Source organism: Curcuma longa, chromosome 20 (genome assembly GCF_044706935.1).
Source record: "Curcuma longa cultivar G26 ecotype Majalengka, Jawa Barat chromosome 20, ITB_CL_G26_1.1, whole genome shotgun sequence".
Classification (NCBI taxonomy): domain Eukaryota; kingdom Viridiplantae; phylum Streptophyta; class Magnoliopsida; order Zingiberales; family Zingiberaceae; genus Curcuma; species Curcuma longa.
In genome coordinates, this window is record NC_133880.1 from 6,685,890 (window position 1) to 6,713,150 (window position 27,261).

The following is a 27,261-nucleotide window of genomic DNA, read 5'->3' on the forward strand; positions in this document are numbered from 1 at the left end:
TCACAAACACATTATTGATCTGGTCATGTGTATAACTAGTGCATCTACTTAAAAATTATTTAGGTTGTATACTTCCAACAAATTGAATCTAAATGTGTAAAATGATAAAACCTAAATCCAAGATATGTAAAATAAATGTTACATTAGAAGACATCTGACACAAAAATTCAGATGTGCATGTTTCCTGCACTGGAGAAATTGCAAGAACAGTTCAATAACATGACAGAGTAATGATCTACCTCATGCTCTTTTATAGCCTTGGACCGCAATTGATCATGTTTCTGCAGGCACAGAAAATGAAACAAGAATGAATCAATTATTTGAGGTAAAACTGTAGAATATTTCTAGGATTAAGTAAAGTTATTAAACTAGAAAAAATAATAACGGCATCCAAGTAGGCAAATCAAGAGCTATACATTTTCCAAAAAATTTTGAAAGGCCAGGGATGATAGTAAAAAAGAGTCCAATAATTTGTTTTTGCAAGTGATTTTAGAATACATGCTCAATATCAATAATTTCCCATTAATAACCAATTCTATGTGAGAATTATGTGCTGGCAAAAACATCCTTTTGTAAATTTTTATGATTAAGGAAGGAAACATAATATAATACCATAAAATTGTGTGTCATTTTAGCAATGCCGATAAAAGTAGATATAAATCACAGGAAAATGCAACATTGAAATAGTAAACAATTCTGCAATATTAGGTCAAGGTAGCATCATCTTCTTGATGATGTAACATAAGACATTGAATTGATAACATTACCTTATCAGGCATATACAAAATTCTATGCTCCTTAGATCTCCCCTTAAATTCTTTTGTATTTCTGGAAGGTTGCTGCTGCTTGAGAAAGAGAGAGAGAGAGAAAGAAGATTACTAACAGATTCGACAGATGAAGTCTAAACCAACGAATTACGATGGGAAATTAGACATTCAAAGGAAAGATGATAGTAACTAAATAATCTTAGGCATGTAAGGCAATATGCTTGCAGGAGATCTATGAAAATCCTGTCCATGGAACAATAAATATCCTAGGAAATATTTAGCTGGCAAACAGAATCAAAGATTTTTTTTTTTAACAAAGAGAGAATAATTGTGGGAATAAAGCACAGGAAAGCCTTAAAAATTTGGGCCTTCATCAGCTACTTCTGCTTCAAAAACATCATTTTTGAGCAGGCGATAGCATTCATATTTATAAAAAAATAAAGAAAAGAAGTGATTACAAGTTAAAATGAACTATTAGATTATCTGATTTACTGCAAGTAGGAACATCATAAACTGTGTTAATGTAAACAAGTGGAAGAAAGAGGAACATGTTAAAAGATAACCACCTCTCAAATCAAATGACAAAGGAGTATACAGAAACAAAGATTAGGTGTTAACCAGAAAAGAATGCAGCACATCTTTGACAGAATGGGAGTGCCCAACTGTCTCAAGATGCTGAACCAACATCTTCATACTTGCAAGCTCATTGAGAACTGCATTTTAGAAGCCTCATTGATGAGAAATTTTCAGTCAAATATGTTCACAAAATAGGCAGCCAATCAAAGCTATTTATCAGAAATTACAAAGCAAAACACAGAACATGAGGGGCTATATTTTTAAGACTAAGTCAATTACAAACTTGTAAGGAACTCCTCAGGTCTTTCCAATAGATTTATGTTTACATCATTAGACATTATACAAGAGTTCATGATTCCCTTTCACCAAAACAGAAAAACTCAACCCATGTGATTCAGGAATTACAATTTACAAGAAGAAAAGTAGAAGCACGAAGACAAAAGGAACCTAATAATCCTATACAAAGACCACTTTATTGTAACAATTACAAGACTTTAAAAAAGAGTCAAAATATGTACCTAATTTTGATAAATAATTCCCAATTAATTATTTAATGAATTATTTAAACTTAAATCAAATTTGTGATTTATTTACTGTCATAATTAATTGGTTTCAAGGACTCAATTTGATTTATTTTATTTTACATAATATATTAAAAGATTTTAAAATACAGATATTTAAAAATACATATTTTTAATTATTTTATTAGCTTACGGTCTATTTTTTAATTAAAATATTGGGTGTTTTTTTAATTCACCATGGATTTTACGGTTTCATAAATTTAAATTAATTTAGCTTAAATATTTTTTATATTTATCTAAAATTAGAGTTTCAAGCCGCGAAATTTCGATTCAAACTACAAATCAACCTTCTCTGCTCTCTCTCGCGCGCGCCTTGCTCCGTCGACCGGTCTCCATTCCGACGATTCCATCAAGAAGTAGCAGCAGCGAGAAGGAAGCTAAGAGATAGAAGAAAAGGGGAAGCAGGCTCCATTGTTCAGCGTTGGATCCGAGGTCGCGCCTTCGCTTCCAAGAATCACTTCTCCGGTCTTGCCCCCAATGGTCCACCTTGGATTTCCTGAGGCTGACAGTTATGACTACCAGAAATTGATGGTCTGGTGTTTGCTAGACCTGCTTGATAGCGACAATCTTAATCCAGGTGCCTTTTCCTTTCCGATATAATCTCTTCCACCGCCATTCTTTCTCCGGTTTTCTCTTATTCGATCGGGAACCCGAGCTCTAAGCCTAGTTCTTGGCTTCCAAATTGAAATTATTGTAGAAGCTTTGAGCATCTATGAATTCAAGGTGGACGGAATTCTACGACCCTTAACTTGCCCAGACTGCGACGAGCCCCATGATTTTGGTTCGCTGTCACTACAAAAAAAAACATCGATTTTCGATCGCTAATCGATCGCTAAATCCGATTAACGATCGATTCAAAAAATCATAAAAAACTTCGTCGTAATTGGATTTAGCGACCGAAATCGAATTCGGTCGCTAATTAGCGATCGATTTTAATTTCGATCGCTAATTTTAGCGACCGAATTCGATTTCAGTCACTAAAATTGGCGATCGATTTAGATTTCGGTCGCTAATTTTAGCAATCGAATTCTGTTTCGGTCGCTAATTTTAGCGATGGAAATCTAAATCGATTGCTAATTTTAGCGATCGAAAGCGAATTCGATCGCTAATTAATGACCGAATTCGAATTCGGTTGCTAAATTTATAAACCATAATAGAATTTTATTGTTAAAATTAGCGACCGAGTACGAATTCGATCACTAAAATTAGCGACCAAAATCTAAATTGGTCGCTAAAATTAGCGACGAAATACAAATTCAGATATTTAAAAATACATATTTTTAATTATTTTATTAGCTTATAGTCTATTTTTTAATTAAAATATTGGGTTTTTTTAATTCACCATCGATTTTACGATTTCATAAATTTAAATTAATTTAGCTTAAATATTTTTTATATTTATCTAAAATTAGAGTTTCAAGCCGCAAAATTTCGATTCAAACTACAAATCAACCTTCTCTGCTCTCTCTCGCGTGCGCCTTTGCTCCGTCGACCGGTCTCCATTCCGGCAATTCCATTAGGAAGTAGCAGCAACGAGAAGGAAGCTAAGAGATAGAAGAAAAGGGGAAGCAGGCTCCATTGTTCAGCATTGGATCTGAGGCTGCACCTTCGCTTCCAAGAATCACTTCTCCGGTCTTGCCCCCAATGGTCCGCCTTGGATTTCCCGGGGCCGACAGTTATGACTACTAGAAATTGATGGTCTGGTGTTTGCTAGACCTGCTTGATAGTGACAATCTTAATCCAGGTGCCTTTTCCTTTCCGATATAATCTCTTCCACCGCCATTCTTTCTCCGGTTTTCTCTTATTCGATCGGGAACCCGAGCTCTAACCCTAGTTCTTGGCTTCCAAATTGAAATCATTGCAAAAGCTTTCAGCATCTATGAATTCAAGGTGGACGGAATTCTATGGCCCTTAACCTGCCCGTACTGCGACGAGCCCCATGATTTTTGTTCGTTGGTATTACAAAAAAAACATCGATTAACGATCGATTTTTTGGTCGCTAATCGGTCGCTAAATCCGATTAACGACCGATTAGCGACCGATTCAAAAAATCGCAAAAAACTTCGTCGTAATTGGATTTAGCGATCAAAATCGAATTCGATTGCTAATTAGCGATCGATTTTAATTTCGGTCGCTAATTTTAGCAATCGAATTCGATTTCGGTCTTTAAAATTAGCGACCGATTTAGATTTCGATCGCTAATTTTAGTGACCGAATTCTGTTTCGGTCGCTAATTTTATTGACGGAAATCTAAATCGGTTGCTAATTTTAGCGACCGAAAGCGAATTCGATCGCTAATTAACGACCGAATTCAAATTCGGTCGCTAAATTTATAAACCATAATAGAATTTTATTGTTTAAATTAGCGATCGAATACGAATTCGGTCGCTAAAATTAGCGACCAAAATCTAAATCGGTCGCTAAAATTAGCGACGAAATACAAATTCAGTCGCTAATTTTAGCGACCGAATATAAATTCGGTCGCTAATTTCGTCATTAATATTTTAAAAAATTTATTAAGATCCCATGATTAACATACAATCATTATTAAAAATTTTACTCATACAATCTATATTTACAATCCATATTTAAAGTCCATATCACAAATTTATCTAAATGATAAAAAAATTATTTTTTTATTAAAAGATAAACTTGTTCGGACGGGTGAATGATGCAGATGAAGTGAGAAGTGAATGTTGCAGAGTGGATAGTGGTCCAAATGGAACAGATCAGGCTAAAATATCCATACCTACCCACTTCTGCTAGTCAACCCAGATCAACTAAAACAAAAGCATCATTGAAGTTCATGTCTTTCTATGAAGTTTGCTGTGTACTCGACAAAAGTTGGAAAAGTCCACAAGACACCTAGACAAGGGATAATCAGTAATTGATGTACAAAATTCACTACTGTTTTCTCTTTTCATTTACCTCACCACACCCACAGCATCCATCATAAATCTGCCCACTTTACATTTCATTCAAGCTAATCAAACAGTGCAAGTGGGGCCTGTGATCAACGACACACCGTTCTTAATTTTCCAGTAATTACAAATTATTGAAATGTTGTTAACTCATTTATTTAATTAGTTCAGATAAGATGCTACAAATTGATATGATACAATTTGCATTACATTAGTTAATTATAAATAACACATGGATGACAAATTAGCTGGATGAAGCAATAAGAAATACAAAAATAGAACCTTAAATGACCTAGTGCAGATAAAATTCAACAAAAGCCTTGAAAAGAATCAAAAAGGAATTGTTACATACCTTTCACGTCGAGAGAGTTCAGGGGTGCTCTCCACCTGCATTGAATTTTCAAGAGAAATAATGAAATGTTACAAAACTGATTGACAAGAACCAAGAAAACGCGATAATATAGTACTTCATAACCTGCCCGTACTGCGACGAGCCCCATGATTTTTGTTCGTTGGTATTACAAAAAAAACATCGATTAACGATCGATTTTTTGGTCGCTAATCGGTCGCTAAATCCGATTAACGACCGATTAGCGACCGATTCAAAAAATCGCAAAAAACTTCGTCGTAATTGGATTTAGCGATCAAAATCGAATTCGATTGCTAATTAGCGATCGATTTTAATTTCGGTCGCTAATTTTAGCAATCGAATTCGATTTCGGTCTTTAAAATTAGCGACCGATTTAGATTTCGATCGCTAATTTTAGTGACCGAATTCTGTTTCGGTCGCTAATTTTATTGACGGAAATCTAAATCGGTTGCTAATTTTAGCGACCGAAAGCGAATTCGATCGCTAATTAACGACCGAATTCGAATTCGGTCGCTAAATTTATAAACCATAATAGAATTTTATTGTTTAAATTAGCGATCGAATACGAATTCGGTCGCTAAAATTAGCGACCAAAATCTAAATCGGTCGCTAAAATTAGCGACGAAATACAAATTCAGTCGCTAATTTTAGCGACCGAATATAAATTCGATCGCTAATTTCGTCATTAATATTTTAAAAAATTTATTAAGATCCCATGATTAACATACAATCATTATTAAAAATTTTACTCATACAATCTATATTTACAATCCATATTTAAAGTCCATATCACAAATTTATCTAAATGATAAAAAAATTATTTTTTTATTAAAAGATAAACTTGTTCGGACGGGTGAATGATGCAGATGAAGTGAGAAGTGAATGTTGCAGAGTGGATAGTGGTCCAAATGGAACAGATCAGGCTAAAATATCCATACCTACCCACTTCTGCTAGTCAACCCAGATCAACTAAAACAAAAGCATCATTGAAGTTCATGTCTTTCTATGAAGTTTGCTGTGTACTCGACAAAAGTTGGAAAAGTCCACAAGACACCTAGACAAGGGATAATCAGTAATTGATGTACAAAATTCACTACTGTTTTCTCTTTTCATTTACCTCACCACACCCACAGCATCCATCATAAATCTGCCCACTTTACATTTCATTCAAGCTAATCAAACAGTGCAAGTGGGGCCTGTGATCAACGACACACCGTTCTTAATTTTCCAGTAATTACAAATTATTGAAATGTTGTTAACTCATTTATTTAATTAGTTCAATAAGATGCTACAAATTGATATGATACAATTTGCATTACATTAGTTAATTATAAATAACACATGGATGACAAATTAGCTGGATGAAGCAATAAGAAATACAAAAATAGAACCTTAAATGACCTAGTGCAGATAAAATTCAACAAAAGCCTTGAAAAGAATCAAAAAGGAATTGTTACATACCTTTCACGTCGAGAGAGTTCAGGGGTGCTCTCCACCTGCATTGAATTTTCAAGAGAAATAATGAAATGTTACAAAACTGATTGACAAGAACCAAGAAAACGCGATAATATAGTACTTCATAACCTGCCCGTACTGCGACGAGCCCCATGATTTTGGTTCGTTGGTATTACAAAAAAACATCGATTAACGATCGATTTTTTGGTCGCTAATCGGTCGCTAAATCCGATTAACGACCGATTAGCGACCGATTCAAAAAATCACAAAAAACTTCGTCGTAATTGGATTGAGCGATTAAAATCGAATTCGGTCGCTAATTAGCGATCGATTTTAATTTCGGTCGTTAATTTTAGCGATTGAAAGCAAATTCGATCGCTAATTAACGACCGAATTCGAATTCGGTCGCTAAATTTATAAACCATAATAGAATTTTATTGTTAAAATTAGCAACCGAATACGAATTCGGTCGCTAAAATTAGCGATCAAAATCTAAATCGGTCGCTAAAATTAGCGACGAAATACAAATTCAGATATTTAAAAATACATATTTTTAATTATTTTTTTAGCTTACGGTCTATTTTTAAATTAAAATATTGGGTGTTTTTTAATTCACCATGGATTTTATGGTTTCATAAATTTAAATTAATTTAGCTTAAATATTTTTTATATTTATCTAAAATTAGAGTTTCAAGCCGTGAAATTTCGATTCAAACTACAAATCAACCTTCCCTGCTCTCTCTCGTGCGCGCCTTGCTCCGTCGACCGGTCTCCATTCCGGCGATTCCATCAGGAAGTAGCAGCAGCGAGAAGGAAACTAAGAGATAGAAGAAAAGGGGAAGCAGGCTCCATTGTTCAGCGTTGGATCCGAGGCCGCACCTTCGCTTCCAAGAATCACTTCTCCGGTCTTGCCCCCAATGGTCCGCCTTGGATTTCCTAGGGCCGACAGTTATGACTACCAGAAATTGATGGTCTGGTGTTTGCTAAACCTGCTTGATAGCGACAATCTTAATTCAGGTGCCTTTTCCTTTCCGATATAATCTCTTCCACCGCCATTCTTTCTCCGATTTTCTCTTATTCGATCGGGAACCCGAGCTCTAAGCCTAGTTCTTGGATTCCAAATTGAAATCATTGCAGAAGCTTTGAGCATCTATGAATTCAAGGTGGACAGAATTCTACGGCCCTTAACTTGCCCGTACTGCGACGAGCCCCATGATTTTGGTTCGCTGTCACTACAAAAAAAAAACATCGATTAATGATCGATTTTTTGGTCGCTAATCGGTCGCTAAATCCGATTAACGACCGATTAGCAACCGATTCAAAAAATCACAAAAAACTTCATCGTAATTGGATTTAGCGACCGAAATTGAATTCGGTCGCTAATTAGCGATCGATTTTAATTTTGGTTGCTAATTTTAGCAACCGAATTCGATTTCGGTTGCTAAAATTAGCGACCGATTTAGATTTTGGTCGCTAATTTTAGCGATCGAATTATGTTTCGGTTGCTAATTTTAACGATCAAATTCTGTTTCGATCGCTAATTTTAGCGACGGAAATCTAAATTGGTCGCTAATTTTGGCGACCGAAAGCGAATTCGATCGCTAATTAACGATCGAATTTGAATTCGATCGCTAAATTTATAAACCATAATAGAATTTTATTTTTAAAATTAGCAATCGAATACGAATTCGGGCGCTAAAATTAGCGACCAAAATCTAAATCGGTCGCTAAAATTAGCGATGAAATACAAATTCAGATATTTAAAAATACATATTTTTAATTATTTTATTAGCTTACGGTCTATTTTTTAATTAAAATATTGGGTGTTTTTTTAATTCACCATGTATTTTGCGATTTCATAAATTTAAATTAATTTAGCTTAAATATTTTTTATATTTATCTAAAATTAGAGTTTCAAGCCGCAAAATTTCGATTCAAACTACAAATCAACCTTCTCTGCTCTCTCTCGCGCGCGCCTTGCTCCGTCGACCGGTCTCCATTCCGGCGATTCCATCAGGAAGTAGCAGCAGCGAGAAGGAAGCTAAGAGATAGAAGAAAAGGGGAAGCAGGCTCCATTGTTCAGCGTTGGATCCGAGGCCGCGCCTTCGCTTCCAAGAATCACTTCTCCGGTCTTGCCCCCAATGGTCCGCCTTGGATTTCCCGGGGCCAACAGTTATGACTACCAGAAATTGATGGTTTGGTGTTTGCTAGACCTGCTTGATAGCGACAATCTTAATCTAGGTGCCTTTTTCTTTCCGATATAATCTCGTCCACCGCCATTCTTTCTCCAGTTTTCTCTTATTCGATCGGGAAACCGAGCTCTAACCCTAGTTCTTGGCTTCCAAATTGAAATAATTGCAGAAGCTTTGAGCATCTATGAATTCAAGGTGGACGGAATTCTACAGCCCTTAACCTGCCCGTACTGCGACGAACCCCATGATTTTGGTTCGCTGTCACTACAAAAAAAACATCGATTAATGATCGATTTTTCGGTCGCTAAATTCGATTAACGACCGATTAGCCACCGATTCAAAAAATCGTACAAAACTTCGTCGTAATTGGATTTAGCGACCGAAATCGAATTCGGTCGCTAATTAGCGATCGATTTTAATTTCGGTCGCTAATTTTAGCGATGGAATTCGATTTCGGTCGTTAAAATTAGCGACCGATTTAGATTTCGGTCGCTAATTTTAGCGACCGAATTCTATTTCGGTCGCTAATTTTAGTGACGGAAATCTAAATCGGTTGCTAATTTTAGCGGCCGAAAGCGAATTCGATCGTTAATTAACGACCGAATTCGAATTCGGTCGCTAATTTTATAAACCATAATAGAATTTTATTGTTAAAATTAGCGACCGAATACGAATTCGGTCGCTAAAATTAGCGACCAAAATCTAAATCGGTCGCTAAAATTAGCGACGAAATACAAATTCAGTCGCTAAAATATACAAATTCAGTCGCTAATTTTAGCGACCGAATATAAATTCGGTCGCTAATTTCGTCATTAATATTTTAAAAAATTTATCAAGATCCCATGATTAACATACAATCATTATTAAAAATTTTACTCATACAATCTATATTTACAATCCACATTTAAAATCCATATCACAAATTTATCTAAATGATAAAAAAATTATTTTTTTATTAAAAGATAAACTTGTTCAGACAGGAATAATTTTTGCAATGAAAGATCAAACAAAAAATAACAATCTTATTTTCTCTAACTACAAGTAGATATGCATCACACACAACTCTGACCAGATCCCGTGCTCGCAGTAGTTCTTTATGACAGTCTCGCTGACGCAAAGATAGAGCCCAAATCATAGTGAGAAGAAATTATGGTGAATACGCTCAATTCCCTGGTAACACCAAAAACAAGCATCAAACATAGAGATAAAAATGAATTTGGCAAACAAATTTTCTAGAAAATAATTTCATTATTAGAATTAACCATTTCAGCTATGAACTAACACCTCAATACAATATAATTAGAAACAAAAATAAGAGACGATCACATAACAACAACAAGAATGATACAATAACATAGAATAAAAGTTAGACACTAAGGAGTCCTGATTTGACATAAACCATGCAAGAGAGTAAACACTGCCATGGATACAAACAATGGAGTATTTTGCCTATTATGAAAAAGAAGAAATTAAGAAAAATTCAGAGTCAAAATTATAAAGCTACCTTCCTGTAAAAATATCTTCGCCGTATTGGGTTGCAAGGGTGCAAACATAGTCCCACATCTAAAACACATGGAAAAGATCATGGGTTTAAAAGGATGAAAGATATCTTCATTGGTATGAGGCCTTTTGGGGAGAGCCCAAGAACAAAGTCATGAGGGTTTAGGCCCAAAGTGGACAATATCATACCATTGTGGAGATGCGGACATCCTTGGGGACCCAACAAGTGGTATCAGAGCGAGGCCGTTCTTCACCGGACTAACCGCCGGAAGAGCCATGATCTAGATCTAACCATATGGGTTGAACCTTAAACAAAGGGAGTGGGTGATCCCGTGTCTGAATCATGAGGGTTTAGACCCAAAGTGGACAATATCATACCATTGTGGAGATGCGGACATCCTTGGGGACCCAACACGCCGTTGGTGCAAAAGTAGTTTGTGATTGGTAGATATTGCAAAGACAACCTACAGTTCATTGTTGGTGCAACAAATAGACAATCTTATTTGAAAATAATATATGCCAAGGACCAATACCAATGATGTAGATAATAACCATTGTTTGAGGATGATGAATGCAACCAACAAAATCATGTTTCCTTTCATCTCAATACAGAACTCATAAAAGAGACATAGCTCATTGGAAATGCTTAATTCCAAAGTATGTGAATAACTATGCAATGGCACATGAAGTCGCAATTTTACAAACTTACCAAATAAGGTTAAAAGGTTGGTAGCCATGGTGGGTTTCTGAAACATGAGCTCAAGAGAAACTACAAGAGCTTCATAAGAATGATGGGCGTTGAGATCCACCTTCCTACCAATAGGATCGCCATCCATTTTAACTTTAACAAACATTGAATTTCTCATTTCCGTTCTTCTGCCTCCTTGATCCTTGCGGCTCTGGTCCTTACTGACACTTTTCTTGATAACTACAGCAGTAGTCTCAGGTGTATGATAGCTCTTTGGAATCTAGACCTGCTGTGAGTACTGTTCATTCCAATATATTCTCGACAAGATTTTAGACCATGGGTTCAAATTGCTTCGTTTGCATGCATGATTCGTCGTAAAGATAGTCTTAACTCTTAAAGTTGATCTTGCTTTCTTGTTGACAGAAGTAGCTTCAATGTGCTAGGAATAGTTCAATTTTTTCTTTACTGGATGAATTTGTTCTCTAGTTGGAAATATGAAAATTTCTCAATTTGCTGCATTCAAACTTTATGTTTCTATCTAACGAGCTCCCTAAAATATGATTCTATTCGAGGCTTCTTCATTTTAGATTTCTATTTTATTCTGTCTTTTTTTTTCTTCTCCCAAAGTTACTACAAATATAATTTCTTTGAACTATATGACTAAAGACATCAATATTTTCAAACTGTTTCACATTGTGAGCAAGTGTGTATTTCATCCAAGAATTGGCTATTTGGGGACCAATTACTAGATTGAAAGAAAATGGTATAAATCAATATTGCAATTTCACAAATAGGACTAGATTGACGCAAACAAAAGATTCATCCTTTTCTAATGATAATTTCAATAGCTGAACTTTGAACTTTGTCTCAAACTGATGCGGTGATTTTGTTCTGTCTTTATTTGTAACTTCTGTCTTTCTACTTGATAGAACTGTCAATATTAGAATGGACATTTTAGTGAAGCAATTGTTATTAAAAATTTAGCTGATGAGAAACCTTGTATCAAATTTAAATTGCAGTTAGTCTTGAAAAGGAATACTCAAAGAAATGAGTTGCTACACAGGGATGTGCCTTAGGCTTGAAAAGGAGAAAGTAACAATACTCCTGATTCTGTTGTTTTTCCTCTACAGGTTTAATGAAGACTAAAAGAGAGAGAGAGAGAGGCAGTAATCTATATCTTTTTGGAATTAGGAAGCTAAATAGAGATGAGTCTCAAGCTTAAAATGAGAGTAAGATCAAGCGCTAAACAGGGATGTGCCTTATGCTTGAAAAAAAAAATCCTCTTTACGCAGATGTTTTTCTCTTCTACAAATTTAAGATGAATTTATGTTTACATTAAAAGAACTCTGAGATTAAAACTTCGATTAAATTTATCTGTAGCTTTTTCATGTCCATCTAAAATTTCTAATTGTAGATTGGATTTTAAAATTATATTTAGTGCAAATGTGTTTGGCTTTTTAGAAAAATGTAATCCCTTGAATTTTCATATCTTGCTATTGTAGGAGTCTATTTGCTAATCTTTTTGTTCTTTTTGTAGGTTTGTCCTGGCTGTGATACGAATCAAACAAAAATGCTTTATCACATTGTAGCAACTCAACAATCCATGTTGAGGATATCCTTTTTTCCTGGCATAATTCAGCCAACTTTTGAATTATGATATTTAACTGATTTGGATCAGGACTCATGTCAGTCTCTTTAACTTTGCATTACATTAAGAAACATAGTTATCTGCAATTTCCTCCCATTAGCCCATCGGTCATAAATGCAATCTCTCAACAAACTCAACTATCATCTGAATTCATGATTGCAGTCCCTCAACAAACAGTCATACTAAAAAAGGAACCTTCTTTGCGAACATTCCCAGACAGGAGTGAAACCCATCTGCAAAGTTTGGCCCCCCTGGAAGATGGGTTAAGAAACAACATCTCAGATGCCTTAGAGGATTTTTTGGCTGCATCTAACGCTGAAGATAGACTGACACCTTCTGCTTTCAAAGAAGAAAAAAGTAAAGAGAAAGAAGAGAGGTACTAGCTTCATTATCCTTGCCTTTCTCATTGGTATTTTATTGGCATTCATCTGTATTGTTTTGTGACTGACATGAAAATGACATTAGGTTTCTGTGTACCTTTATAATTACATAACATTCTCTCATTCATAATGTCAACTAGTATGGGCGAATATGCAGAATTTTCAATTTCTATACCTCTTGTTAATTCTTGTTTGATTCAATATGTCTTGTGCCGTCTTTATTATTTTAACTGAGTTCCAATAGAAGTAACTAAGGCTTCTTTGACGCAACTTCTGCAACTATGATTAACACCAACCACTACAAAAAAACAGCTCGTTTGCGACGAATTTTGCGACGAAAAAATAAAAAATTTTCGTCGCAAAATGTTTTTGCGATGAATTTGGCGACGAATTTTTTTTCGTTCCCAATAGGCCATCGCAACGTGTGGCGACGAAAAATTAAAAATTCGTTGCAATTTTGCGATGAAAAATTAATTCGTCGCAAATATTTGCGACGAAACTGGTTTTTCGTCCCAAATTTTTGCGACGAAATTAATAATTCGTCGCAAATATTGCGACGAAAATATTAATTCATCGCCAAATTTCGGGACGAAAACCTAGTTTCGTCGCCAACGTGGACGGGTAATTAAAACGAGATGTCTACGTAAAATTGGCGACGAATCATGGTTTTCGTTGCAAATTTGGCGACGAATTCCTTGTTTTCGTCGCCAATTGGCGACGAATTCATTGTTTTTGTCGCTAATCAGCGACGAAATTTCTGTTTCGTCGCAAATTTGCGACGAAAATATAGATTCGTCGCAAATTTATGATATAGTATAATTTCGATATATTTGCGACGAAACTAGGATTCGTCGCAAAATTCGTCGCTAATCAAAAAAAAAATTCACATATTCAATCTGTTTCTTTAAATTATGAATCCTGTTTACAATAATAACATCACATTCATCCAAAAACACATTCATCCACAAACACATCCTACTCACATCCATATAAACACATCATAATGATCAAATATTACAAAAAATACATCATAACATTAATAAGAAATACATAAACAAACATAACATCCATAATGTATCAAACATAACATCCATAATAAACATAAATTCAAATGCAACTCCAACTCCAACTCTAAATCCATAAAACAAACATAAATCTATATCCATAATAAAATACATAAATAAGTCAATATCCAAATGACCAGAAAAAGAAAGTATCACCGTCCACGACATGGGCCTCGGATAATACTTTCTGCGTCACTCTCTTCTTCATCATAATTTCTTTTTCTGTTCAGGTGCTGAAGCAGACTGGCCAGCAGGAGGAGTGCGTCTATGACCACCTCTGCGAAACTGTGAAACAAAATTTTTATGAGATAAATTTTAAAATATTCATTACATTATGAGTAAAAACAACTAGAATATGAAAAAACTTACCACCATCTGTGCTAGTACGAGATAAACAGGTGTAAAACTGCAAGAATATGCAAATAATATCACCTGTAATAACATATAAGAAAAAAATATAATGCATCAACAGTTAATTTAATAAATTAATAAACAAATCTATAACATATAAAACATATATCATAATTAACCTCTATAACAACCATAAAATATATAAGACAATCATGGTAATTTTTTTTTAACAATATGACAAAATGACCAAAGAAACACTCAAACCATGAAACAGATCTGAAGCTAAACAGAACTGACAAATAAGAAACTTAATTCTGGAACTCTGGAAACATTTCAGAACTGGAATTTTGGAGCTAAACAGAAATGTTACAAATATTACCTGCTCAGGTCTAGCCTTCCCCTTCATCCTTTGGAGGATGTGTTCCCTCCACAAACGGTAAACAGTTGCACTAAAAAGCAGCAAAGATAAAGACCAAATGAAGGGAACCTTGCACACCCAATTCGTTTCCAAGTGTCATAAATAGGTACCCTGCAAAAAAAACCATTTTCTATCTGAACCATACAGCAATTAGGGTGTGCCAAGGAGCATTTAAAGAACAAGTGATCTATGCTTTCTTACTTTCCTTGCACAAGTAGCAGCAATTCTCAGATAAAATACCCCATCATATCAATCTGTTCATAGTAGGCAGTCTACCATGAAATAGCAGCCACATTAACCTCAACGGCAGTAGGCTTAGTGAGGATTTCCTGTTTACCCACATTAACCTCAAAGAAATATTGGCTACTGCTTGTATGATTTCAGTATCAATTTTAAAAATATTACTTTAGCAAACTGAAATAATTGTTAATGCATACTTAAAGTTCATTAATTGGTGTAAGATGATCCAACAAAAAAATAGTTACCCTGATGGTGGAAATGTCGTCGGATTGAGCCACGACATATGGCCCGACAACCACTACATCACTGCAAAAACAAAAGAAAAAGTGAATATACTGCACACTGCAGCTAGAGACAAGAGATCAAAGATTAAAAGGGGATCGGATTGACAAACACCGATCAACCCTAGCACTACTGGCCGGCGAGCTCCAGCAACCCGCGCCGCACAACGGACCATCGGCAACGGGCCGCAGCCACACCTTCGGCCGCCCAACGCACCCACGCTGGCCGGCCACCCTTCCCCGCACCATTTCCAGCCGCCCTAAGTGAAGATTCAACGGAATAAATGCAAAGAAACGACCAAATCTTACCGTGAAACACCTTCGTCGGTCGTATTCGTCGCCGTTGCAGCCGGAGGACGGATCGGAGAGGAGAACGGGGATCGGCGGAGGCAGCGCAGCGCAGAAAGGTCAGACTTGAGTCTGTTTTGTTGTTTGACAAATAAAGTCAGATCAAATACAAAAGATTTAAGTTTAGTTTTACCCGGACTAGTTGGGCTAGGCGAGTCAAGCTTAAGATTACCCGGACTAGTCAATCTGCCAAGTAAATCGACCGATGGTTGATTACCTCATGGTACCAACACTGATTAATCAATGTATGGAACATTAATCAATTTGATTAAATGCATGGAATATTAATTGATAAAATGCATGGATTAAACAATTAATAAGAGTGCATGTAACGTGGATTAATTGGATATTAACGTGCATGCATCAAAAGTATTGATGAGGAACAAGTCTTGAAATGTAAATGAGATATGCATGTTTTGTGTAATGCTTTAACGTGCATGTAATGCTTTAACGTGCATGCATGCATGCAGAATTAGACTTGTGGTCGACCCGTGGTCGACCAGCATGGTCGATGCATGGTCGACCACTTGGTCGATCAGCTAGTTCTGATCGACCAGCTGGTCGATCAGCTAGCTCTGATCGACCAGCTGGTCGATCAGCTAGCCGTGATCGACCATGTGGTCGATCAGGTACTTAGTAATCATGTCTGCTTGGCCGGGGAAACCCTGCTCTTGCCGGGGAGATCTTGCCCGGGAAAATTTATGTTGGCCGGGAAAAATATTATCTTGCCCGGGAAGAAGATTACTAGAGAAGGTTCGGGAGAGTATGAAGAAAGAGAAAGTTGCCGGGAGAGAGAAAGTGTTGGCCCAGTGATGAGAAGCAAGCCGGGAAAAGCTTGGCCGAAGGGAGAATGCAGTAATGTTTGGAGAAGAGTTTCTTGGCCGGAAGCAATAAACTTGCCCGGGAACTTGACCGGGAGAAATAAGATCTTACCCGGGAGAGGGTTACATTGATAAGTTTTTGCCCGGGAGAAGTAGGAGATTCTTGCCCGGCCAAGGAGATTACCTTAGTCGAGAGAAGGTCGGCCGGGAGAAGTGAAGCCAAGAGAAGTGGAGCCGGGAAAAGGTTTCATTGGCCGGGATAAGTATAGTCTTAACCGGAGAAGTCCTTGCCGGGAGAACAGATCTCCGGATGTTAGCCTGGACGAAGTCTTGAGTTTATCCCGGGTCTAAAGAAGTGAAGCCGGGAGAAGGTTTGTAGCTGGCCGAGAGAGGAGAAGCCTTGGTGGCCGGCCGAGAACTTGGTTCGTGGGCTTGGAGAGAGCTTTGGTAGCTCGTCTCCGGAGTGGTCCAGGAGGAGTCTTGGTGACTCAGGACCGTGGAGCTTGGTGCTCGTGGGAGAATGGAGAGAGCTTTTGTAGCTCGTCTCCGAGATGGTCCAGGAGGAGCCTTGGTGGCTCAGGACCGGATTGGCCGGGAGCTTGGTGCGAATGGCCGGGACAGGTCCGAGAGAGCTTTGGTAGCTCGGCTCGGGACCGTGAGCTTTGGTAGCTCGATTTCAGGGAGCCTTGGTGGCTCAGAACCTGAGTGGCCGGGAGCTTGGTGCGAATGGCCGGATGGTCCGGGAGAGCTTTGGTAGCTCGGCTCGGGACCGTGAGCTTTGGTAGCTCGATTTCAGGGAGCCTTGGTGGCTCAGAACCTGAGTGGCCGGGAGCTTGGTGCGAATGGCCGGATGGTCCGGGAGAGCTTTGGTAGCTCGGCTCGGGACCGTGAGCTCGGGAGGAGGAGGGCCTTGGTGGTAGCTCCTGATCTCAAGAGGAGGGCCTTGGTGGCTCGGTCTCTTGATTCCCAGGAGGAGGGCCTTGGTGGCTCGGTCTCTCCAGGAGGAGGGCCTTGGTGGTCCGAGAAAGCTTTGGTAGCTTTGCTCGTGACCTGGACTTTAATGTTTAATCCATCCTTATACTATGTCCTTGTTATAGAATGTTTTTAATGCATCTTTTGAGTGTGCAGATATACAGGACAGGTTAAGGAGGGAAATTCAAATGGATGGTGAGAGTTCCAAGGCGGGCTTTTGAGCTGTCTCTTCTGCAGGGGGAGTTCTGTGACAACGGACGGCAGCTGGTGTCAGAACAGTGCAGGGATCCGTTGGGCACAAGAACCAAGCAGAGGCTATAAGAGAAGCGAGAAGCAGCGCTGAGGGAGAGGGACTCACGCATTTACTGTTGATCATCCTTGAGAGCTCAGAAGCGACATTGTCAATCCTGCGAGAGCTTGATCGTGAATCAAAGAAGAGGAAAGCAAGAGCAACGTCCTGTGTTTGGAGGAACAGGCTTGTGCTGCTAGCTGTTCTTGTTGGCTCTGTCTAGAGCAACGTCCTGTGTTTGGAGGAACAGGCTGAGCAGCAAGCGGTTCTTGTTGTCTCTGTTGTCCGATCTTTGATTCATTGTATTCTCCTTGTCTTGTGCTTATCCTTGTATCTTTGAGACATTCTGTGGAGAGGTTCCTCCACCGAGAAGGAGAAGATTATAGCCGATATTTATCGGGGTCTGATCTGCCGAAAGATCGAGGGATCGTCCACCTTACGGACACGCCGAGGAGTAGGAGCATCATCTCCGAACCTCGTAAATACCTGTGTCAAGTGTGCTGATCTTCGTCTTCCTCTGATCAAGTTATTGTTTCCGCTGCGTTAAACGAAGACGAAGGAAGAAAAGCGAAAAGTGTGGACGGCTATTCACACCCCCCTCTCTAGCCGGTGTCCAAGAGATCCAACAAGTGGTATCAGAGCAAGGCTGCTCTGTCATCCGGATTAACACCCAACGAGCAACATCAAATGGCTATGAAGGAGGGATTCAGCACAACAAGACCCCCGTTCTTCGACGGATCAGATTTTCAGTATTGGAGAAGCCGCATGGAGTATTATTTGAAGACCGACATCTCCATGTGGTTTTCAGTAAAGGAGGGATTCACTCCTCCGAAGGATAAAGAAGGAAAGGAGCTTGACTCTTCGAGGTGGACAGCAGAACAAATACGAAAGAGTCAAGCTGATGCCAAAGCAGTGGTCACCCTTCAGTGCGGGCTTAACAGAGACCAACTCACCAAAGTTGGTCCATTCACAAGCGCGAAGGATCTGTGGGACAAGCTGATCGAGCTGCACGAGGGTAACCGGGACTCTCGTGTGGCAAAGAGGGATTTGTTCCTGAACCAGCTGCAGAATCTCACAATGAAGGAAGGGGAGACCGTGAGCGAGCTTCACGGAAGATTCAAAGAAATCATCAACGGCCTCCACTCCGTTGATGAGCACATCGAAAACCGTGATCTCGTCAGGTATGCGCTTAAATCTTTTCCGAGGAACTCGTTATGGTCATCCATGGTGGATGCCTATAAGGTTTCCAAGGATTTATCTACAGTAAAGTTAGATGAATTTTTCTGTGAAATGGAACTGCACGAGCTTGCTAATAAAAAGTCAAAAAGAGAAAGGTATAGCTCTATGTGCAGGTGAAAAGAGCAAAGGAGGAAGAAGAGGAAGGAGAAGAAGAAGAAGAAGAGGGCACTGAAAGCTGCGAGGGATGAGTCCTCATCAAGCTCATCGGAGGAAAGCACACACGACTTCGCTTACGTGGCGCAAGTACATTCAGACTCCGAGAGCTCCAGCGAGGAATCAAGCTCGACTTCATCATCTTCGGATGATGAAGAGGTAACATTAGTTAAATTAGAAAAATGTTATAAAGCAATTTCATATCTTTCTACCATGCTTAAAAAGTCGAAAAATAATGTTAAATCTTTGAAGCATGAAGTAGAAAATTTAAGATCTGTTAGGATGAATGAGACTGATAACCCTCGATTAGAGGTTCTTGAAAATGAAAATAAATCATTAAAGAACCAAGTAGGAGATCTCAAGCAGTTGCTTGAGAAATTTTCAACAAGCTCCAAGACCTTGGACATGATCCTGAACTCCCAAAGGGGAGTATACAACAAGGCTGGGTTGGGATATCAATCTCAACTCAAGGGAGCTAGTTTTCAATCCCTATTAGCACGGACTAATGATAAATCACATACGGCTAAAACTGATAGTTAGAAGGACATGACTAAGGCATGGGTGCCGAAGTCATACATTGTTGATGCAGTAGGACCCAAAGTGTGGGTGCCTAAGGCATCTATCTTCCGTGTCTAGTCGGCATCGGCCAAGGGGGAGCTCCACATCAACTTAGATGGTTGAAAGTGGATGCTCCGAGTATATGATCGGGAATGAGTATTAAATAATAAGATCATAGAAAATATTTCCCTGATCATTAAGGACTTTTATAACTGGGTTTATCTTACAAGTATGGTTGGTGATCTATCACCGACTCATCTTCTAAAAACCCTGAGCCACCTTACTACCGACATATCTTTCGGCTCAGCCAACCCCATACTACAGCCGAGTAATTCTTTCTCAGCCGAGTTATTTTTCTTCTCGGCAACTCCTGCTCGGCTTACTCAATGGCACCTAGAAACTATACCGACCTACTTAATGTGCCATTTGAGAATTCTTACCCGACTTGATCTATATATCATTTGACCTATTCTGATAACAAAGTCAATCAGTCGGATAAGAAATTTTTCTATTTCATCCAACTCCAACTCCTCGGTCCAAATTCTGATCTTAATTAGGGGGAGAAATAGTTATAGTAAATCAAACATTTATGGGGGAGAGTTAAAAGGGAGAGAACCACAGCTTAAGGGGGAGTATGGTTGAATTTTTCACACTCCTCCCAGTCAAATCATTTGTTGCTCTTCTCAGCCGACCTCTATTCTTTCTTGGCCGACTCATCATCTTCTCGGCTTGCTTGATGGTGACAAGAAATCTTCCTCAGCCAAGCCACACGGCCATCACTTTCAATCAGCCGAGCTGTTTCTTTTCTCGGCAACTCTTTCCCGACTTACTTAGTGATGGTAGCCTGTAGTTACTCAGAAATGGCACCTAGATACAATATCGATTTATTGTGCCATCTGATAACTCTTATCTGACCCAAGAGATCTAGGGGGAGCAATCAATGGAGAGAGATTGAGTCCGACTAAGGGGGAGAGTTGGCTAAGTTTAGTAGTTGGTTAAGTTTAGAAAACACTCTACCCGGGCAAAACTTGCATCTTTAAGGGGGAGAGGTGTTTAAGTTTTAGATAAGGGGGAAAGTTGTTTAAACGTTCTACCCGGGCAAAGCTTGAATATGTAAGGGGGAGAGTTGGTTAAACCTGCTACCCGGGCTAAAATTGAATCTTTAAGGGGATAAGAGAATGATCATGAATTAAGGGGGAGTATTGTTACTTCCGAATACTTTTACTCATTCTCTATTATTAAGATAAAAAGGGGGAGTATTTTATAATTCAAATTCTGATCCCTATAGACTCTTTTTGATGTTTGACAAAGGGGGAGAGATAGTTAAGTTTAGAAAAAACCTACCCGGCTAAACTTAAATCGGGTTGTCAAACAACAAAAAGGGGGAGATTGTTGATGCAGTCTGACCCGGTCAGACTTGAGTCTGGTCAGACTTGAGTCTGTTTTGTTGTTTGACAAATAAAGTCAGATTAAATACAAAAGATTTAAGTTTAGTTTTACCCGGACTAGTTGGGCTAGGCGAGTCAAGCTTAAGATTACCCGGACTAGTCAATCTGCCAAGTTAATCGACCGATGGTTGATTACCTCATGCATTAATTAAACACTGATTAATCAATGTATGGAACATTAATAAAATTTGATTAAATGCATGGAATATTAATTGATAAAATGATTGGATTAAACAATTAATATTAGTGCATGTAACGTGGATTAATTGATTAATTAACGTGCATGCATCAAAAGTATTAATGAGGAACAAGTCTTTCAAATGTAAATGAAAGATATGCATGTTTTGTGTAATGCTTTAACGTGCATGTAATGCTTTAACGTGCATGCATGCATGCAGAATTAGACTTGTGGTCGACTAGCATGCATGGTCGACCACTTGGTCTCAGCCTTGCATGGTCGACCACTTGGTCGATCAGCTAGCTTCTGATCGACCAGTTGGTCGATCAGCTAGCTCTGATCGACCAGCTGGTCGATCAGCTAGCCGTGATCGACCACGTGGTCGTCGATGAATCTTGCCGGGTTCATTTGCTTGGCCGGGGAAAGCTCATTGCTCGGGGAGATCTTGCCCGGGAAAATTTGTGTTGGCCGGGAAAATATTAGCTTGCCCGGGAAGAAATTTATCTTAGTCTAGAGAAGATTGGCCGGGAGAGAGAAAAGAGAAAGTTATAACCCGGGAGAGAGACCAGTTTAGCCGAAGAGAAAGTATTTTGCCCGGGAGAAGCCGGGAGAATGCAGTAACATCTGGAGAAGAGTTTTCTTGGCCGGAAGCAACAAACTTGCCCGGGAACTTGACCGGGAGAAATAAGATCTTACCCGGGAGAGGGTTACATTGATAAGTTTTTGCCCGGGAGAAGTAAGATCTTGCCCGGCAAGGAGATTACCTTAGTCGAGAGAAGGTCGGCCGGGAGAAGTGAAGCCAAGAGAAGTGGAGCCGGGAAAAGGTTTCATTGGCCGGGATAAGTATAGTAGACTTGCGGAGGAGACTTGCGAGCCGGGAGAAGTCCTGGCCGGGAGAACACTGATGTTAGCTTGGACGAAGCTGAGTTTGTCCCGAGTCTAAAGAAGTGAAGCCGGGAGAAGGTTTCACTGGCCAGGAGAAGTGAAGCCTTGGTGGAGAAGCCGGGAACTTGGTTTCGTCTTGGAGAGAGCTTTGGTAGCTCGTCTCCGGAGTGGTCCAGGAGGAGTCTTGGTGACTCAGGACCGTGGAGCTTGGTGCTCGTGGGCGAATGGAGAGAGCTTTTGTAGCTCGTCTCCGAGATGGTCCAGGAGGAGCCTTGGTGGCTCAGGACCGGATTGGCCGGGAGCTTGGTGCGAATGGTCGGGATGGTCCGAGAGAGCTTTGGTAGCTCGGCTCGGGACCGTGAGCTTTGGTAGCTCGATCTTCAGGGAGCCTTGGTGGCTCAGAACCTGAGTGGCCGGGAGCTTGGTGCGAATGGCCGGGATGGTCCGGGAGAGCTTTGGTAGCTCGGCTCGGGACCGTGAGCTTTGGTAGCTCGATCTTCAGGGAGCCTTGGTGGCTCAGAACCTGAGTGGCCGGGAGCTTGGTGCGAATGGCCGGATGGTCCGGGAGAGCTTTGGTAGCTCGGCTCGGGACCGTGAGCTTTGGTAGCTCGATCTCAGGAGGAGGGCCTTGGTGGCTCGGTCTCCTGATTCCTCAAGAGGAGGGCCTTGGTGGCTCGGTCTCTTGATTCCAGGAGGAGGGCCTTGGTGGCCCGGTCTCCTGTTTAGTCCGAGAAAGCTTTGGTAGCTTTGCTCGTGACCTGGACTTTAATGTTTAATCCATCCTTATACTATGTCCTTGTTATAGAATGTTTTTAATGCATCTTTTGAGTGTGCAGATATACAGGACAGGTTAAGGAGGGAAATTCAAATGGATGGTGAGAGTTCCAAGGCGGGCTTTTGAGCTGTCTCTTCTGCAGGGGGAGTTCTGTGACAACGGACGGCAGCTGGTGTCAGAACAGTGCAGGGATCCGTTGGGCACAAGAACCAAGCAGAGGCTATAAGAGAAGCGAGAAGCAGCGCTGAGGAAGGGACTCACGCATTTACTGTTGATCATCCTTGAGAGCTCAGAAGCACATTGTCGATCCTGTGAGAGCTTGATCGTGAATCAAAGAAGAGGAAGCAAGAGCAACGTCCTGTGTTTGGAGGAACCGGCTTGCAAGCTGTTCTTGTTGGCTCTGTCTAGAGCAACGTCCTGTGTTTGGAGGAACAGGCTGAGCAGCAAGCGGTTCTTGTTGTCTCTGTTGTCCGATCTTTGATTCATTGTATTCTCCTTGTCTTGAGCTTATTCTTGTATCTTTGAGACATTCTGTGGAGAGGTTCCTCCACCGAGAAGGAGAAGATTATAGCCGATATTTATCGGGGTCTGATCTGCCGAAAGATCGAGGGATCGTCCACCTTACGGACACGCCGAGGAGTAGGAGCAAGTTATCTCCGAACCTCGTAAATACCTGTGTCAAGTGTGCTGATCTTCGTCTTCCTCTGATTAAGTTATTGTTTCCGCTGCGTTAAACGAAGACGAAGGAAGAAAAGCGAAAAGTGTGGACGGCTATTCACACCCCCCCTCTCTAGCCGGTGTCCAAGAGATCCAACAAGTTCGTCGCCAATTGGCGACGAATATATGGATTCGTCGGCAATTTGCGACGAAAATTTTTTCGTCTCCAAATACCCTAACTTAAATCTCGCGGCCCCACACCACCAATTTAGCTAACTTGGCGACGAACGGTTATTTCGTCGCCATTTTGGCGACTAATCAGGCTTTCGTCGCCAATTTGGCGACGAATCCTAGTTTTCATCGCCAAATTGGCGACGAAATAAGGTTTTCGTCGCAGATTGGCGACGAAAAATCTTCATCCCAAATTGGCAATAAAAATTTTTTTGTCGCTAAATTCGTTGCATTTTTGCGACGAATACGCATTTTATCGCAAAATTCGTCTCTAATTGGCGACGAAATTTTTTCGTCGCAAAAGTTTGTCGCAAATAGGCTGTATTTTTGTAGTGAACCCAAAGAAAAAATAACACTTTAAGATAACAGATGTTGAAAAGTCAACATGGATATATGGCAAAATGATAGTGAAATTTTGATTTATGGGCTTGTGTTTAGTAAAATTCTGATGGAAGTACTATGAAAGTATTCATAAGTGATTAGAATTATCAGTTTATCAATACAGTAGTGATCAGTGTAAAATAGTTTTCTTTTCTCTGTCATATTATTTGTATAGAAAAATAATATAATGTAATTGTAAATTCGTAAAGGATTAGGTATGTATTAACACCCTCCATAATCATAAACTTATACCATCTCTTTTTTTAAATTATAGGAATTATTTATGAGAACTCTGAAATTAATTGCAAGAGACCAATTTTTCTGGGAGCACCATGTCAATTTTTTTTTCTAGAGTGATTATTTGAATATGAAATTAGTGTTCCTGTCTTTTTTTTATAAGATGTACACTTATCCATGTGAAAGTTTAAAAAATGTTTCTCATATGCTATATGATTCTATTCTAGCTATCTGATGATATGAAAAAGTATGATTGCTATTACTTGTTTGGAACTCTACCTCTAATCCAAATTATTCTTTTTGGTATCAGTGATGCTTCACTGACTCCTGAGGAGAGGGAGCAAAAGCAAAAGCGAGTAGAGTTTGTGCAAGAATTGGTGATGTCCAGTATTTTTGACGATTAACAAAATTTAGCTTACAGAAACATGGCAGTGAATAGATGACTAGGAAAGAATATGAAAATATATAGATAAAAAGGGAGAATTCTTTTAAAGAGAATTAAGATCTTAAATTTGTTCTTCAAGTTCTTCTGTGATACCAAAAATTTTTACTAGCATCAGATGCATTAGAACTTGTATAGTTTGACCTTTAAGACTGATTTTTTTTTGGCAATTATATGTTCTGGAAGTTTGGAGCAAATGGAGATTACTCCCTTATATACATCATGCAAATTAAAATAGTATTCACAAGGTTGTTTCATTCTACAAACCAAACATGTTGCTGGCAATGAAATATTCATTTCATTTCATTGTGTAAATTAAGCTAAACAAAATTACATATTCTATTTTAGTTCTCTATTTTATGGATGTCTAACAGTTTAGGATGATAAAATTAATGATATTTATAATAATTTAATTCCATAAACCCAATACGACAACATTTATGATCAAACAAAACATGTCTAAATAAATCTCAACGTATCCTCTTCTTTCCATTTCCCACTAAAACATGTCTAATTATACACCACTAAAATGTACCCTATTATTCAATATAATGGAACCTTTAACGGAGAAACATCTTCAAAATGTTAAGTAAAAAAAGAAAGGTAAAGAATAATCTAGATTATTGATAAATTAATAGTTAATATTAATTTGCTTTTTGACTCAATGACTGACATTTTATTTATTAGAGGAATGGATAGAGGAGGGGAAATTTTAAGGAGAAATACGTTAAACTCTATCTTGATTTTCTTTTTTTTTAAAGAACTTTATTTGGATTAAAATGATAATAAGGAGTGCCTTTTCGATTTTTGCCCAAGTTTCGTCATGATCACTCGAGATCAAATCTAGATCGAAATCGAATTGAAACGACTAAAAAAAAATAAAAAAAATCCATATTCACATCCAATTTAAAATCAAGTGGGACCCTCGATATTCAAGGACTGCTCCTCACATCACGTGACAAGCATTAGGATTGTCGTCGCTGAACATCGCCGCCGCCTGCGTCGGCGGCTGGTAGTAGCCGTAATAGTTCCCCTGCATCGCCCGCACGTCATCGTACCCATGCTTGTAATAGTTGTAAGACGAGGAGGCGGCGCCGGCGAGAGCCGGGTGGTGCTGCTGGTTCTGGTGGCTGAAGTTGTACTCTGCGCCGCCGCCGCCGTACTGGAACGGCCACAGCACCACCCTCCGCCCCGTCCGCCGCACCGCCATCAGCACCTTCTTCTGCTCCACGTGCCCCGTCACCGTCACCTTCTGACTCGCCATGTCGATCTCCACGCCGTCGACGCCTTCCAGTTTCTGGAGCGCCTTGCGGATTTTGCTCTCGCATCCCGCACAATCCATGTGTACGCACATCTCTACAATCTGTTTTTTTTTATATATTTTAAAAAAATCAGCTACTAAATTCTCAACAACGACAAACAAATCTAATTTTAAAGGAAAGAAAACACTACTCACAGTCATTTTTGAAATCTTTCTTCCCCTTTTTTGCTGAATTTTGAATCACTTCTTCTATGAACGACGTAGTGTTGTTGGATGGAGCAAGTAGCAGTGGCTTTAGTGCCTATTTATAGAGGAAGACTGTGATGCAATTATGCGTATAGTTAAAATATAATGACTTTTTAAATAATTTAGCACCGACTTCGTCTAGTTCGATTCCAGCCCATAACATAGTTGTCTTCTTGGAGCGGCCAGGCATTATGCGGACGTTTTTCTAGTTCAACGGAGGAACGACACGTGTCCCGGCCTTCCATTTCCAGGAAGTAGAGGAAGCGTTGGAGTTGCTGTGCTGGTTAGTTTTCGGATTCGCTGTCATTATACATACACAAATATACTTTATAGTCTTTTCTTATGGATTAACTACAAATAGAAGTGTGCCGCGTTCATAGATTACGTGTTTGCTGTTAGAAGGAAGACAACATTGAGGGCATCAAGTTACTGAATCTCGCATCACGAGGTAGCCGCGACGGATCCTGTCGACGGTAACGTTCTTTTGACTACCGCGTACTACGTGTCATCAAGATATTCGTTGGCTGCAGTGAGGTCGGTAGGGGTTGTGCCGGTTTTGCTATCTTTCTTGGTACAGCAGTCATAATAGGAGAAAGATTTATAATATTCGTCCTCCACATAAATTGGTACTATATAATAATGATGCATCATGAATATTAATATTAAAATTTAATTATAAGTTTAGATTAATTTAATATCTAAATTCAT

The 27,261-nt window shown here is 39.2% G+C and overlaps 2 protein-coding genes across 2 annotated transcripts in view; both read right to left on the reverse strand.

Moving 5' to 3' along the window:
- Nucleotides 1-16,002, reverse strand: part of LOC141812968 (uncharacterized) — a 33,646-nt gene extending 17,644 nt beyond the window's left edge. Inside the window, exons 1-12 of the mRNA XM_074700900.1 lie at nucleotides 15,998-16,002; nucleotides 15,742-15,852; nucleotides 15,567-15,692; nucleotides 15,397-15,457; nucleotides 15,188-15,240; nucleotides 14,873-14,942; nucleotides 14,512-14,574; nucleotides 6,677-6,711; nucleotides 5,198-5,232; nucleotides 1,386-1,480; nucleotides 768-842; nucleotides 240-281 (exon numbers count right to left, since the gene is read on the reverse strand). Of these exons, the coding sequence (XP_074557001.1) occupies nucleotides 240-281; nucleotides 768-842; nucleotides 1,386-1,480; nucleotides 5,198-5,232; nucleotides 6,677-6,711; nucleotides 14,512-14,574; nucleotides 14,873-14,942; nucleotides 15,188-15,240; nucleotides 15,397-15,457; nucleotides 15,567-15,692; nucleotides 15,742-15,852; nucleotides 15,998-16,002 (771 nt within the window). The remainder of the gene's footprint in view (nucleotides 1-239; nucleotides 282-767; nucleotides 843-1,385; nucleotides 1,481-5,197; nucleotides 5,233-6,676; nucleotides 6,712-14,511; nucleotides 14,575-14,872; nucleotides 14,943-15,187; nucleotides 15,241-15,396; nucleotides 15,458-15,566; nucleotides 15,693-15,741; nucleotides 15,853-15,997) is intronic.
- A 9,903-nt stretch (nucleotides 16,003-25,905) lies between these two features.
- On the reverse strand, nucleotides 25,906-26,590 carry LOC141814071 (heavy metal-associated isoprenylated plant protein 28-like). Its single transcript, XM_074702072.1, has 2 exons — nucleotides 26,503-26,590; nucleotides 25,906-26,409 (listed from the first exon to the last, which is right to left on the reverse strand). Exons 1-2 carry the CDS (start codon nucleotides 26,506-26,508, stop codon nucleotides 25,993-25,995), a joined length of 423 nt encoding a protein of 140 aa, XP_074558173.1. The 5' UTR covers nucleotides 26,509-26,590; the 3' UTR covers nucleotides 25,906-25,992.
- Between the last annotated feature and the right edge of the window lie 671 nt (nucleotides 26,591-27,261).